At 35.7% G+C, this 14,073-nt stretch overlaps 1 protein-coding gene across 3 annotated transcripts in view; it reads right to left on the bottom strand.

The window, feature by feature from the left end:
• MME (membrane metalloendopeptidase) overlaps nt 1-14,073 on the bottom strand; it is a 94,927-nt gene that overhangs the window by 38,957 nt on the left and 41,897 nt on the right. For all 3 annotated transcript variants that reach the window (XM_063620285.1, XM_063620286.1, XM_063620284.1), the window contains exons 9-14: nt 6,386-6,520; nt 4,262-4,363; nt 2,552-2,688; nt 2,348-2,441; nt 1,115-1,243; nt 239-337 (exon numbers count right to left, since the gene is read on the bottom strand). In XM_063620285.1, the coding sequence (XP_063476355.1) occupies nt 239-337; nt 1,115-1,243; nt 2,348-2,441; nt 2,552-2,688; nt 4,262-4,363; nt 6,386-6,520 (696 nt within the window). The remainder of the gene's footprint in view (nt 1-238; nt 338-1,114; nt 1,244-2,347; nt 2,442-2,551; nt 2,689-4,261; nt 4,364-6,385; nt 6,521-14,073) is intronic.

The raw sequence follows: 14,073 nt of genomic DNA, 5'->3' as shown, positions 1-14,073 counted from the left end.
CATTTGCTTGAACAGAAACTTAATATTTTCACCTTGCTAGGGTATTGGTTGCAGAGATAAAAGATTAAAATTGTAGAAATACATCTTTATCCACAAAAACTCTTTCTGAAAACATTACGTATATTGAAGGAGCTTACAAGTTTTTATGCAATCTTTGATTATATTTTTTCCTAAATGTTTTTAAAGTTAATTTTTCCTATTCAGATTTTTCTTTGCTAGTTAGCTGCCTGCTCTTTACCTTTTCTTCAGCTCTCTTTTTTGTCTCGGCATCCATCCAAGTGAGGTCATCTAAAGTCTGAATAAAAACTTCTCGGATCTGTGCAATTAAATCCTCAACCTCAAATCAGAACAGAAGACAAATATAGGTCATTAATTCATTCTTTGTAACACAGCCTTTTAAAAATAGAACTACATGCTATCTTTGTATAACTTAATATGTTAATAAACGTAAATTTATAGACAAACTGTGACCTAAACTAACAGATATATGAGACCATTATATTTCAAAAGCAATATTGCTATTATCGACACCTTGATTAAATAGGTCTTAATAGATGCATTAAGGTAAAAATCATTTTCAGAATGTACTATCATACTGGAAGAACTAACATAAAATATTAGAGCTGTCATTACCATTAGTGGTTTAGCTAAGCATAAAGTAACATTTCAATAAATTCTTTCACTGTACCATTAAGTTCCACTGTCTTCATTTTCCTAACAATGAAAAATAAAGCACATTTCTTATACTCCAAATAAATCCTGTTTTACTATCTATGTTTTTAAGAAAATATTAATTTTGGGGCAATTTTGATAATAGAAGAGTTTATAAATGACTATATCAATAGAACATATTACTGGGTACTCCAAATACACTGCTTCTGGAAAATGGTGAGTTGGTTTTGGACTAGACAGTATTAGGAGCAGAAACATAACTAGACTCTTGAGGAAGGCAAGGGAAGATTTATTGGGAAACAATGGCATATTATGATTCAGAGGTTCTCTGCCTAAATTAATAAAACTTTAGCCAAATGATGGAGAACTGTAATTGCTCATCAATGTGAACAAACTGATAGTGTCCTGTATAACTGACAGTGTATTATTCTGAAAACATTACCACGTGTTTACTCTCTCCAGCAAATGCTGCTTCCACATAAAGCCTCCCCACAGCATTTTCCATATTCCCATTGACATAGTTTGCACAACGTCTCCAAGTTGCTGTTTCTGAGGTTGTACCATAAAGGGCCTACGGAAGAGAAAAAGGAAATGGCATTTGACCAGAAGGAAAGGTCTGGAGTATGTTAAGAGCACACATTTCACAAATGTCTCGTCTAAGTTCTTGAAATATTCATCACTTCTCCTCACACGGCACATGTTCCTAGTCTATGATGAAATGTAATCCAAATGGATTGCTTACTTATATATGATCTGAAAACCAGGCATATTTTCAGCAGATGCCCCAGTAGAACTTTTTGCTATTACAAGTTTATATCATTGTAGAAAGCATTAGAAAAAAATACAACATTGTAACTACTGCACAAACATAAATGTGAAGTCATATTCAATAAATGTAATGGGGGAAATATGGTATATGAGAAAACACATTAGTGCTTTTCAAGGTTTTAGCTGAACTCTGAGTACTTACAGAACCTGTATGTGTATAAATTTAAGAATAACTCCCTAAGTAAGGGAGATTTAGCACAATACATTTTTGCATTCTTTAATTTTAAAAAGCTGTCTTCATTTTCTTTTTAAGGATAAAAACTAGAAATTTTAATCAATCAACGTTATTTTCTTTCCAAAACTCCAACTAACATGTTTGCTGAAGTCTCTCCTTCCTCAATCCCTACTGCCTACTCCCCTCACCATAGTACCAAAATGGTGATTGTTTAAATAACATAGGTGTAGGCTAAGAAAAGGTCTTATTTAACTTCAGGTAGGGGTACTTTCAATAGACTGCCCACATCAATATTGTCCATCTGTGTATATGTCCAGTGTGCAATGAGCATCTGAAAATCAAGTTAATTAAAATAGATAACCCCGAAATTACTTTTAACACAATAACAAAAAAGAATCAAGACAGTATTCTTTCATGAACTGGTTAAATAACCAAATGTAACTCCTTACAGGACAAAGCAATCGCGGTGCCACATAGACCATCATAAGATGGTAAAGCCCACGAAGATTTATCTTCCTTGGCAACATATCCTAAATATGTGCAAGATAACCAACTTTGGCATTTTGTCCCTTTGCAAAGTTCACCATGTCCTAGCAGTGTACATGGTAAGCCTTCATAACCATGTATCACTTTATGCTTTAAGTCTTAAGAAAAGAGAGATTTTTTCTTCACCTTGCGGAAAGCATTTCTGGACTCCTTGTAGGTTCGGCTGAGGCTGCTTACAAGATCCATTATGAATCTCCAGGACATTAAATTTTGAAGATCTCTGTATAAAAAAAAACCACCACCCAGCAACAGAAAAGATGAGGCTGCAAAGCTTCTGAAGAGTGATATGAAATGCAAACTTTGAGGACATGGGGACTGTGACATACCTACCTGGCAGAATATTTGGTAAGAATGGGCTTAAGTTTGGTTAAATACTCTGGAGCATAAACAACCACATCTTCCTCATTTGTAATACTAATATTCACAGTTGACATGATTTCATTTGTGAAATTCAACCAGCTGAATGGCTGGAAAAAAGCAGACATGAAACATTCAGAAATTGTGGATTTCTCTTCTTGGTTCCAAGATTCAGTTATAGTTAGAGGGTTGGACGTTAAAAGGTGTCAGTTGCATCACATAATTATCGCATTGATCAGTTTGATATTCACTTGGGATTCTTTCTCAATTGTTTCAATCATTTTTAAATAAAAACTAGTTCTGCAACATGATTATTTACATAGCATAATTAAACCAACCATTTGAGAGCGAAAACAAAGCCTTTAAACTTAAGGAACATATACCTAGAAATTAGGCTTAATGTCATCTTCTTTGTCTAACCAATACAGAAAATAAAAATATAATTTAAATTTAAATTTAAAAATAAAGCTTTTTCGGTTTATGCAAAAATGGAAATGTGTATAAAGTGTTTAGCTTTTAAAAGTGGATATTAATAAACAATTCATTCAAACACAGTAACACATCTCAGTGGAAATCCTATTATAGATGAAAATATACTGTTATAGCAGTGGTACAGTGATGTTATGAAATCAAAGAAAATAGCATCTTTTCAATTATCAATATTGGGTCTACAGGCATGCCATGTTTATACTTCAGAAGCTAAGTATGGAGTTGCCAAAAGATGAAATCTTGTCTTTCTAAATGGGAATTGATAATGTTAAAGACTATCAATATCTTAGGTTGTATTTTACACACACAGACACAAGCATATATCACTTACTGAGTATGGGGTGCTATGCTATACACTTTTCTTCATTTCCTTTGGTGGTTTAGGTCGTTCTTTCAAAACATATTTATTAAACACTTATTATATTAAAAAATTCTATGTAAGATGTCTAACTCAATAATTTACACCTTTGGAAAAGTCCTTGTTAACTAGAATTAGTGCCAAAGAGAATGTCATCACTGAATGTGGTAGTTTGTAGAGTTTCCTATGGATGTTGCTTCATTTCTTGGTTGTGTGCATCAACTAATACACAAGAATAAATGCATAGCCACAAAAAGAGATGATTGGATACTAGGTAAGGAAAAAGAAGTCAATTGCTGTTTATAAATGGAATCTATGGGAGAGATTTTCTTTTTATTTGTGTCCTATTTCTGAATTATTGTTCTGAACACCTCTGTAGATGGCCTTGATGAGAACATGGGAAGTTCTATGAATAAATTATCCTTTTTTGGAGTTAAAAGGAAATCTAGTGCTTTTATTGTGTGATTGTCCAAGTCTGATGACTATATAATGGCCTCTCAGAAAGATTTTCAGTTTTAGTATTTTCCAAACCCTTTCCTATGGGAAATACAAGAATTAACCAGGTGTGATGGTGCATGCCTGTAGGCCCAGCTACTTGGGAGGCTGAGGCAGGAGAATCGCTTGAGCCTGGGAGGTGGAGGTTACAGTGAGCCAAGATTGTGTCAGTGTACTCCAGCCTGGGCAACAGAGCGAAACCCTGTCTTGAAAAAAAAAAAAAGGAATTGAAGTCCCATTTATTTCAATAAATAAAAACTTGATGAATTTTAGAAAGAGTATTTCAATGTTATAATTTAGAAAATAGCACAATAAGAGAGCACAAAAAACTTACCACTTACCTTCCCGTTGATCTCTAGTGAAAAGTTATTTTGGATCTGGGCCAATGTCATCTTGTTATAAAGAAGCATTGGATCATTTCGATCTTCAGGTTTAGCCGTAGCCTATGGATTTAATTTTTATCCATTATTTTAGAATTAAGAATTCTTTAGAAAAATATAACTAAATATGAGGGTAACTAATGAGGGTAAATAACTAATATAACTAAATATGAAGGTAAAAATATAGGATAGGTACAACATAATTTAAGTCCTATTCTGTACTTGTTTTTGTAATTTGTTTTGTCATTTCAAAAAAAGTGAAATGTAAGAGATTTTTGGAGTATATTTAGTAAGGATTATTGAGATTTGGCTGTGGTGTCAAGTTTAAAATTTTTCAAAAATCTTCCTATATTTTGACAACTGCCAAGCCATATAAGCAATATTGATGAGCTATGGCTAATGGCCAGTTCAGTGGTGTCTGTGAATGTTTCATATTTTAATTTTCTTTGATATAGTCATCTCTAATTTCTCTCTTAAATACTCTCTCTCCCATCTTCACCATTACCATTCAGTGTCCTAGTTAAAATTCAGCAAGGAAAAAAAAGGTGCAACAGTTTCTACAAGAATTTATGGCAAGTAACACAGAAAATTCCAAGTACAGAGCACGATTTGGTTGCATGTTATCTGAAAATGGCAACATCATGGACCTTTGTGACCATTCTCCCATCCTGCCAGACCAGTTTAGTGCTCTACATTCAGCAGCATCCCATTTTATTTCTTTCACTGAATTAAAAAAAAAAAAATTGCAATAACAACTCCCCAACTAGTGGCTGAAATGAGTAAAAGCAATTTTAAGTGAGAAGAGACAAAAGGTAAAGGTTTAAAATTGGAATTATTTCTCAGTGACAATGGCTCCAGTTTCCCCTTTAGGTCACTTACCTATTCATTTACTGAAAACAATTATTTATTGAGCATGTCCTATGTGCAATACTACGCTGGATTTTGTTAGAGATGCATAAATGATTCAAAGATGGCTAAGGCCTCATGCCAATCTAATACAAGAGTCTAATACAAGACTGAAAATATAGACACATAATGCTGAGGTAAGACACAACACTACAGAGCTGACACTGGTCAAAGGAGAGCATGGTCTGGGAAGGTGCAAGTGGCAAAAACCCAGAGCAGGAAACACTTCTCCTCTAGCAAGTCTATTTCCAACACAGAACCACCTATAACCCATTCAAATGCCATTCATTCAGTGGCAGCTCCAAGAACAGCCTGGTTCTGATAGGAGATTTTTGGTTTCACATAGCCCCAGGAAAGCTAAAATTGCCCTCCATGATCTTGACTCTTCAAGATTCTGATGAGCTTAGATGGCAGGGGCAAGCAGATAGGGAGTCAGGGAGACAGGTTGTCATTTGCAATGACAAAGAGAACTCTGTGGGTCCTAGACTGACTCTGACCATGGGTTTAATCAATAAACTGGATGCTGCTTAGACTCAGAGTTCACTCACTTGAGACTGCAGTGCCCTATCAAAGAATCATCAGGGAAGAAAGTGCCAACTCAGACTCGAAGGGTTGATCTAGAGTCAGAAGAAATTCAGGAATATACTCCTTGGGCTTTGTTGCGAAATTATCGTCTTATCCTCTGTCAGCTCAGCAGCCTGACAATTTGAACTCATTAGTATCACATTGCCACATGGCTATGTTCAGGGGTTAATACTTCTTAGCAAAGAAATAGAGACAATCTCTGTGATCACTTTAAACTTTAAAATAAAGTAACATTCTATATATAGATATCAAAACTAAAACAGCTTTGCATTTGCCCTGAGTCTGAAGGGCATCTAACAACAGTTTGACTGTAAATGGTAGAATTCTGATGGAATCCACTTATAATAGGCAATTAAGTGTTTCTAGTTTAATATTTGTCCAATTTAGTGTGTCTTTTAAATGTCAAGAACCCAGTCTACTATAAAATTCTTTAGTTTCAAAGGTCCTTTTGAAGTCAATGACCTATTACCAAGCCATGCATTTTTACTATTTGGTTAAAGTGCTGTAGCTTTTACTCTTAAAGTATGATAGAGAGGGGAAAGAAAAAAAAGCGGTTGACATTATTCAGTGTATCAGAAAAAAAATGTGATTTACATTGGCAATTTCTTTTTCCAATTCCATAACTTTATTCATTTCCAAAGCAAGCTGGTTTTCATCGACGGGCAATCTTTCTTCCTGACGAATCAGTCTGGCCACGGAAATCATAAAATCCACATACGCTGTACAAGCCTGCAAGAAAAAAATAGCACTAAACTGTTGGAGAAGCTCTAAATATTCATCAGGGTACTTAAAATTTATTTTCATTCCAATATTAATTTTTGGTAATAGATAACCTTGGTAAAATAAAAATCCTTTTCTAAATACTTAAAGAAATGACCTGCACAGATTCTTAGACAGTCAATATATCTTTGAATTAGAGCTTAAAGGAGAGCAATGAGGTATTACTTTGAAAATACTAAATAATGTATAACCATTTGGTTATGGAGACTGTAATTTTCAATTTTCAATAAAGTTATTTTGCCTTGAGTAGAACGAGTTGCAAAGCACTTGATAAGCAACAATATATACTAATTTTTTCCATGAATAATAATACATTTCTTTTTTTATTTTATTTTACTTTTTATTGAGACGGAGTCTCACACTGTCGCCTGGGCTGGAGTGCAGTGGCGCTATCTTAGCTCACTGCAACCTACACCTCTAGGGTTCAAGCAATTCTCATGCCTCAGTCTCCCAAGTAGCTGGGAGTACAGGCACACACCACCACACCCAGCTAATTTTTTGTATTTTCAGTAGAGACAGGATTTCACTATGTTGGCCAGGCTGGTCTGAAACTCCTGACCTTGTGATCTGCCTACCTCGGCCTCCCAAAGTGCTTGGATTACAGGCATAAGCCACCGTGCCCAGCCATAATAATACATTTCTTTACCAAATCTCTTTTTCATAGTCATTTTCTCAACTATTCATGGAAAAATGACCACTAACTCATATAACATAATCGGACATCTTTTTATGTGTCTCCTTGAGTCAAGCAATTTCTTTTTTATGAAGCTGTGTTGTCAGGAGCTCCACCAACACACACCTGTAGGTTTTGGTTAATTCAATAAACAGCTTCTGTTACTGTAAAATTTCACTATAAAATACCATAGATTTAAATATTAGTTTTCTTCTAATAACTCAAATTATTTATATTTTATCTTCACACACATCTTAATTTGCAAAAGTAAACTATAGAATAGTTGTATTACTATCCTTTTACAGAATATATAAATGCCTCATTCAAGTTCAAAGTGGCAAGAATACTAGGAAATAGAGTCCCACTTTTGTTAGGTTTGAACCAGTTGCTATTTATTAGCCATTATTACCTATTAGCAATTAAAATACACTACGATTCCACCTCATTTTAAAATTTAGTAAAGCAGTCAATTGTGATTATGGATAGGTGAGATTTCTATGCTTCAAAGACTTGTTTGCAGGGTAAATGCAAAGAAAGGCTGTAAAGTGTGCTATAATGTGCTTTAACATTTTCACAGTTTTAAGAATATTTTACATCCTTACAGAACAATTAGAAGTGAAAGGGACATCCTTATATTCACTGTGAGTGCAAAGGTGCATCTGAATTTACAGTGATCCATTAATCAAACCTAAAACTAATAGGAAAATAGAAATATTCGATCAGGCAAGAACTTAAGAAAAATGTACAAAATTATTATCAATTTGTAAGTCCAGAGGTTTATATACTGGTATTCTATGACTTTTACTAAATGCTAAGTAAACAGTTCTTTTCATGGATACTCTGTAATGCTGTGACTATCTAGCTGAGATTGCTATCCACGGATTTGCTACTCAATAGAACAATTTTTCATCTGTGAATCTGCATTAAGATCCTAATCAATTTCACCACATCAACAGAATTAAAAACAAATACCATCGGATTATCTCAATAGGTGTGGGAAAAGTCTCAATAAAACCTAATGTCCTTTCATAATAAAAACCCTTAGTAAACTAGGCATTGCAGAAACATACCTCAAAATAATAAGAACTGTCTACAGCAAACCCACAGCCAACATCATACTGGATAGGCAAAATCTGGAAGCATTTCCCTTGAGGACTGAAACACGACAAAAATGTCCATTCTGCCCACTCCTATTCAACACAGTACTGGAAGTCCTACCTAGATCAATCAATCAGGCGAAAGAACGAAAGAGAAGGCATCCAAATAGGAAAAGAAGTCAAACTCTCTCTTTTCACTAATGATATGATTCTATACCTAGAAAATCCTGAAGACTCTGCCAAAGGGCTCCTGGAACTCATAAACAACTTCACAAAAATTTCAAGATACAAAATCAATGTATAAAAATTGGTGGCATATCTATTTACCAATAATGTTCAAGCTGAGAGCCAATAATAGAGCCTGCTTAGTCTCCCTGTGTGTTCCCCCAGCAAACTTCTTGTGTAGCACTATTAAATATTCCCCAACATCAGTGGCCAAGAATGACACAGTTCTGTGACTCCTCAGTCACTTCATGCTCCACATTAAGTGGAGTTTCTTCCTAGAATGGGGAAGACAGAACATTGGTAAGAGCTGGGTGTCTCAGAATCTTTGGAAATAAAATCCCTGATCCATAGGTAGTTGGCTCGCTAGGTTACCCAGATATCAATCTGACAGGGGAGCTTCTGTTCCTCCCTGGGTCTTGATTGTCATTCATTAGGAATGATATTAAAGTTTGAAGGACAGTAGTCAAATGGCATTCATTTGCTCTCTTCCTCTTTGGCAAATCTAACAAACATCGGGCTTTTTCCAGGCAGGAAGAGCCTCATTTCTAAAGAGGCAATTTATAAATATCATTACCTGATTCTGCAAAATGAAGATAGTCCTACTTAGAGTAACTATCCATGGCGTTGGGTGTTAGTAAATACCATCTCATTTGTAGTGTGTGATATTAAAACCCACAAAACTGCTATTATATGGATTTTATCTGTTTAAAACCGATGATCACCTTTGGAACTACTGTTATGAATACTAGGATTTACAATTTTTTTTTTTAAGGAAAGGGCTACATAAATGTTTTGGTGCCTTCTTCTTCACATAAAGAATCATTGATTTGCTATCTCAAAGCTTCAAGAAAGCTACCTTATGACTGTCAAAAATGAGAGCTGACTCTGGCCTCTGTTGTAATAACTAATTGCTCTCTCAGTCACACACACACAAAATTAAATTTGGGTTTAAAAAGTATCCTGGCCAATCTACTTTTTAAGTGTTAAAATACATGTTGATTTGCTGGACGTGGTGGCTCACGCCTGTAATCCCAGCAATTTGGGAGGCCTAGGTGGTGGATCACCTGGGGTCAGGAGTTCAAGACCAGCCTGACCAAAATAGTGAAATCCCATCTCTACTAAATACAAAAAATTAGCCAGGCATGGTGGCACATGCCTATAATCCCAGCTAAGGCAAGAGAATCACTTGAACCCAGGACACGCCATTGCACTCCAGCCTGGGCAACAAAAGTGAACACCGTCTCAAAAAAAAAAAAAATACATATATATATATATACATATAAAACTTTCTTCCCAAATCATGACAATTATGATCATTTCACATTTTCCATATCTGGAAGTATCACAATAAAGAAAATTAAAACCTTAAGGTAGAATCACATCTCGTGCAAGGGATTTAGCATAGCAGTAACCTTCAGTTCTGACACTAGATAAATTTGGAAGAAAGATAGTCATGATACTAAGACATGTTTTAATCAGTTACATTGGAGTAGTTATCAGGTAACGGAATTCATTAAAAGAAGTGGTGTATTCTACGTAGCTATATTAAATACTTGAGCATCCCAGAAGCTAGTGATACTATATGCTTCCAGTTTTCTGAGAAACTTGACCAGTTTAGCAGACTAGAAGCATCATCCAAAGTTCTTGTGCGTACCTTATATCAAAGTTCTATATTCTTTAAATACGTCGGTAAGGATAAAGAGACTGGAGCAGAACCAGTTTGTTGAGTCAACAAAGTGCCCAAGATGATCACTGTTATTGTTTTCTCACCTCATCAACAAAAAGCATCATATATATATATACATATATATATATATATATGTTGTGTGTATATATATATATACACACACCATATATTTCATATATATACACCATACATATATACATATATATATATATATATATATATATGGTGTGTATATATGTATGGTATATACATATGTGTGTATATATATGGTGTATATATATGATATATATATATTTTCCAATATCAATTTTCCAATATCAGTCTACTGAGATTGATATATATATATGGCTTCTTCTCCCTAGCCATGCCCTGTAGCAGTATACCCTGTAGCTTCTACTCTCCAGTTCCTTCCCTGCCTCCTTATGCTCTCAAACTCTAGCCTGAGTGGTTTTCTTACTTTTCTTTTAGTCCTGAAATGCTCTACTCAAGAAATATTTTGTGGATGTATAAACACACAGTAAAAATAAATCATAGTGGCTTTTGAAGTGTGTGTATATGTGAGGTGTTTCTGTACAGAGCCCTGTAATTGGCACACACAAAGTAGTCCGTAGGGTTGGAAACCACTAACCTCACTTATTCCTCCTTCTCAGACAAACATCAGTACAGAGCATAAACATATCTATTATCTAATTATGCTCAAATATTTTGGATTCCTAATCTTCAGATTTCCTTATGAAGGAAAACAAAGTAAGATAACAATTGCTCTTGATAAGCTAAGAAGGTAGAGAAAGGGAAGCTTTGAGACCAAGTCCAATTCACCCCCAATACAGAATTCAGACTCTTCTGAAGGTGGGTGATTTCTTAAGAAAATTAAGGTCCTCATTTCTCTCAGTGAATCAATATAGAAGAACTTTCTCACATGAGGTTGCTGGTTGGTTTCATTTAAAAATTTGTGAATGGGAGTGGTTATGTTTATGGGCCATGTGTATCTTTCGCATTGTTTTCCTAGCACAGAAATTTATACCTCTGTAAGAAATAGAATTGTTTTGAATCTCCCTACTTCTGTTCTTTGAGGTAGCAGTGTGTCACGAAGTAATCTCTTCAGATAATCAGAATACCTCAGAACTCAGGCTCCATCTCTTTAACAAAGATACAGCACAAGAAGCTCCTTGATGAGAACATTTTGAGAACAGTTTTTTAGGAAGAGCGGACACGGTGAATGTGGGCCCTTTTCTGAGGTGATGCAACTGTTCTGTATCACTTTTCCTTTCTAGATTATAATAATAATCAAATATTACAATACAAAAATTCCATTATGAGGGTATCCAAAGCAAAAAAAAAAAAAAAGGACTTCTACAAAGTGAAATGATCTTTCTTAGTAATTGTTGGGGCTATTTTCATAGTCGATAAGAAGTTTGGTTTTAAGATTATGGAAGATGATACCTCTGGATGACCTGGATATCTTGGCAGGAAGGATCAAAGAAGCCCTGGGGAAATGGGCTGAGTTAATAATCTGATAAAGGAGACCTATGTGTACTTTTGACTGAAGAGGGAATGTGACCCTCCCTGATCCTCAGCATCTGAGGCATATCTGCAGAAGGTAGACCCCACACTAAAGTTTTAAAATTATAGGCTAAAGTGATGGGCAAGGAAGCCAGCCTTCTCTGGTCTAAGCCCATCTTTCTTTGACAAAAAAAGTTGGTGACCCTATGCCAATTCTCAAAACTTCTCTTGGTTATTTTCAATAAAATAATGTAAACTGCAAATGTATGATACCCATTGATTGTATAAATATACCTCAGGCAAACTGAGTTTAGCAAAGAAGTAACTGGGGATTGAAAAGAGAAAAGAGAACACAGAATTTGTAAAATGCTCAAGAAATGTATGCTATTAGCTGTAGATGCCCTAGAGCTCATGTTTCCCAGAATTAAGGGAAGGAAACAAGAAGGGCTTCCAAAAGATTGGGTTCTTCTTTCTTTTGTTTCCGCTCTTCCCTGCCATCTTCCCCCTCAATCATTCATTTGCTGATTCTGTAGTATTTAAGGGCCAGAAACTGAGGTAGGTATTAGAAAAAGAGCAAAGGGCATTGAGACACAGCATTGCTTCCACTTAATTTACAGTTTAATAGAAAAAAAAGACATTAAATAAAAGGTATACAGAAACCTGGGTGCTAGGAAAACTATGTTAGAGGAAAGAGTGTAGGCAGGTGGTGTGTGTGGGGGGCAAGTTCTAGGCAAAGGGAAAAGCATATATAAAAGCCTATAAGGGAGAAAATCATTGAAGGCCAATGATGCACTGACATTAACATTCCTTCCAGATTTATAACTCCTCTACTGAAGGTAAACTTGTTATTCTACACTTCGCACCATTTTTTGTTCATGAAGCAATAAGACACAAGACAGAAATACTTAAGGTGGTTGACATCTTTCAAAGATAGCAGAGTAGTGGAAAAACTAGAATTAACTTTTATTTGATAGCTTGCTAGAAATGCAGGGGAAACTGAGGGATTGCAGGGGGTAGGGATTAGGAGAGTAGAAAATATCACGGGAAAAATAAGGATAACATTGGAATTCTTACTGTAACTACCCACACTCTCACCCCCATGCCCAAAAGAATGGATTTAAAAAGAGGGAGAGGGTGCAGAAATATTCAGATAATTACCCATTTCTGGGATGACATGTAATTTTTACTTTATATGCAACTCTCTTCCACTGAAAGGAGATTGCTTACAGCTTGGAGCACTGCCTTAAGAAGAATTCTGAGATCTCAGGTTAGCAGGAAAGAAGGATGACACCAAAAGTACATAGTGATGGAAGAGGAGCAAGGCAGCAAGCATGCTGCATGTTTGCTAGTCTGATTCAGATCGTTGAAGAGCACCTAATTTAAGCTGAGAATAACTTCTGGGCTGTAAGTGCCAGTGCAGGTTAGTTTCCTCTATTGTTTGCTCACTCAAAGAACTCTACTAGTATGAAGTACCAACTCTTAAGAAATTGTAATAATGTAGGAGAATGAAGAAGAGAGAAGGACCAAAGTTTGCCACTATACTACTGTTCTGCGGAGTCAACGGGCAAACTTCTGAGCCTCAGATTTCTCACTCATGAACTCTATAAACATATGACTGATTCTAGATTTGATCACCACTGTGTTATTTGATCACAAATACAGTATTCCCTAGATCAGTGGATGTAAACTGTGGCAGAGTCTGCTAAATGACATTGGTATATGTACTCCTCATCTTTTAAATGATACGACCTTCCTCTCTGCCAACCAAGTTTTAATAAGGCACAGACATGGCCACTCTGCTCAAGACTACATTTTCCTGCCTCTTTTATATTTAGTTGTGGCCACATGACAATGTTTTAAGCAATGGAATGTATGCAAGTTCTGCACCATTTACATAAAAGTTAACTATTTGTCTACCACTTTCCCTCTTTTCTTCTTCCTGTGGCCTGACATGTGAACAGGGCACTGGTGAACCAACTTTGACCAAATAGACTAAGAAAAACACCAGAGGAGGTTGACGTTAGAGCAACAAAATCAAAGAAAGCTGGCTCCCAGGCATTCCCATGGAGCAGAGCTTCCTGCCTCATCTGGACGGCCTGCCTACTTCCAGACTGGCATGACAGACAGAAGTAAACTTTTTCTTGTTTAAGCTACCGTGTTTTTGTTTTTACTGCTGTGGCTTAGCCAAGACCAGACTAATACGCAAAATCAAGTGCCTACAGGAGCCGAGAAGTCAATATAAATCAATGAATCATGTTGATGAGGACTGTTCAAACCTGGAGAACAAATGCCCTTTCCTTTTTTTTTTTTGTTTTTT

This window comes from Symphalangus syndactylus, chromosome 17 (assembly GCF_028878055.3).
Source record: "Symphalangus syndactylus isolate Jambi chromosome 17, NHGRI_mSymSyn1-v2.1_pri, whole genome shotgun sequence".
Lineage (NCBI taxonomy): Eukaryota > Metazoa > Chordata > Mammalia > Primates > Hylobatidae > Symphalangus > Symphalangus syndactylus.
The sequence above is the reverse complement of the archived record's forward strand: the minus strand, read 5'-3'. Positions and strand labels throughout refer to the sequence as shown.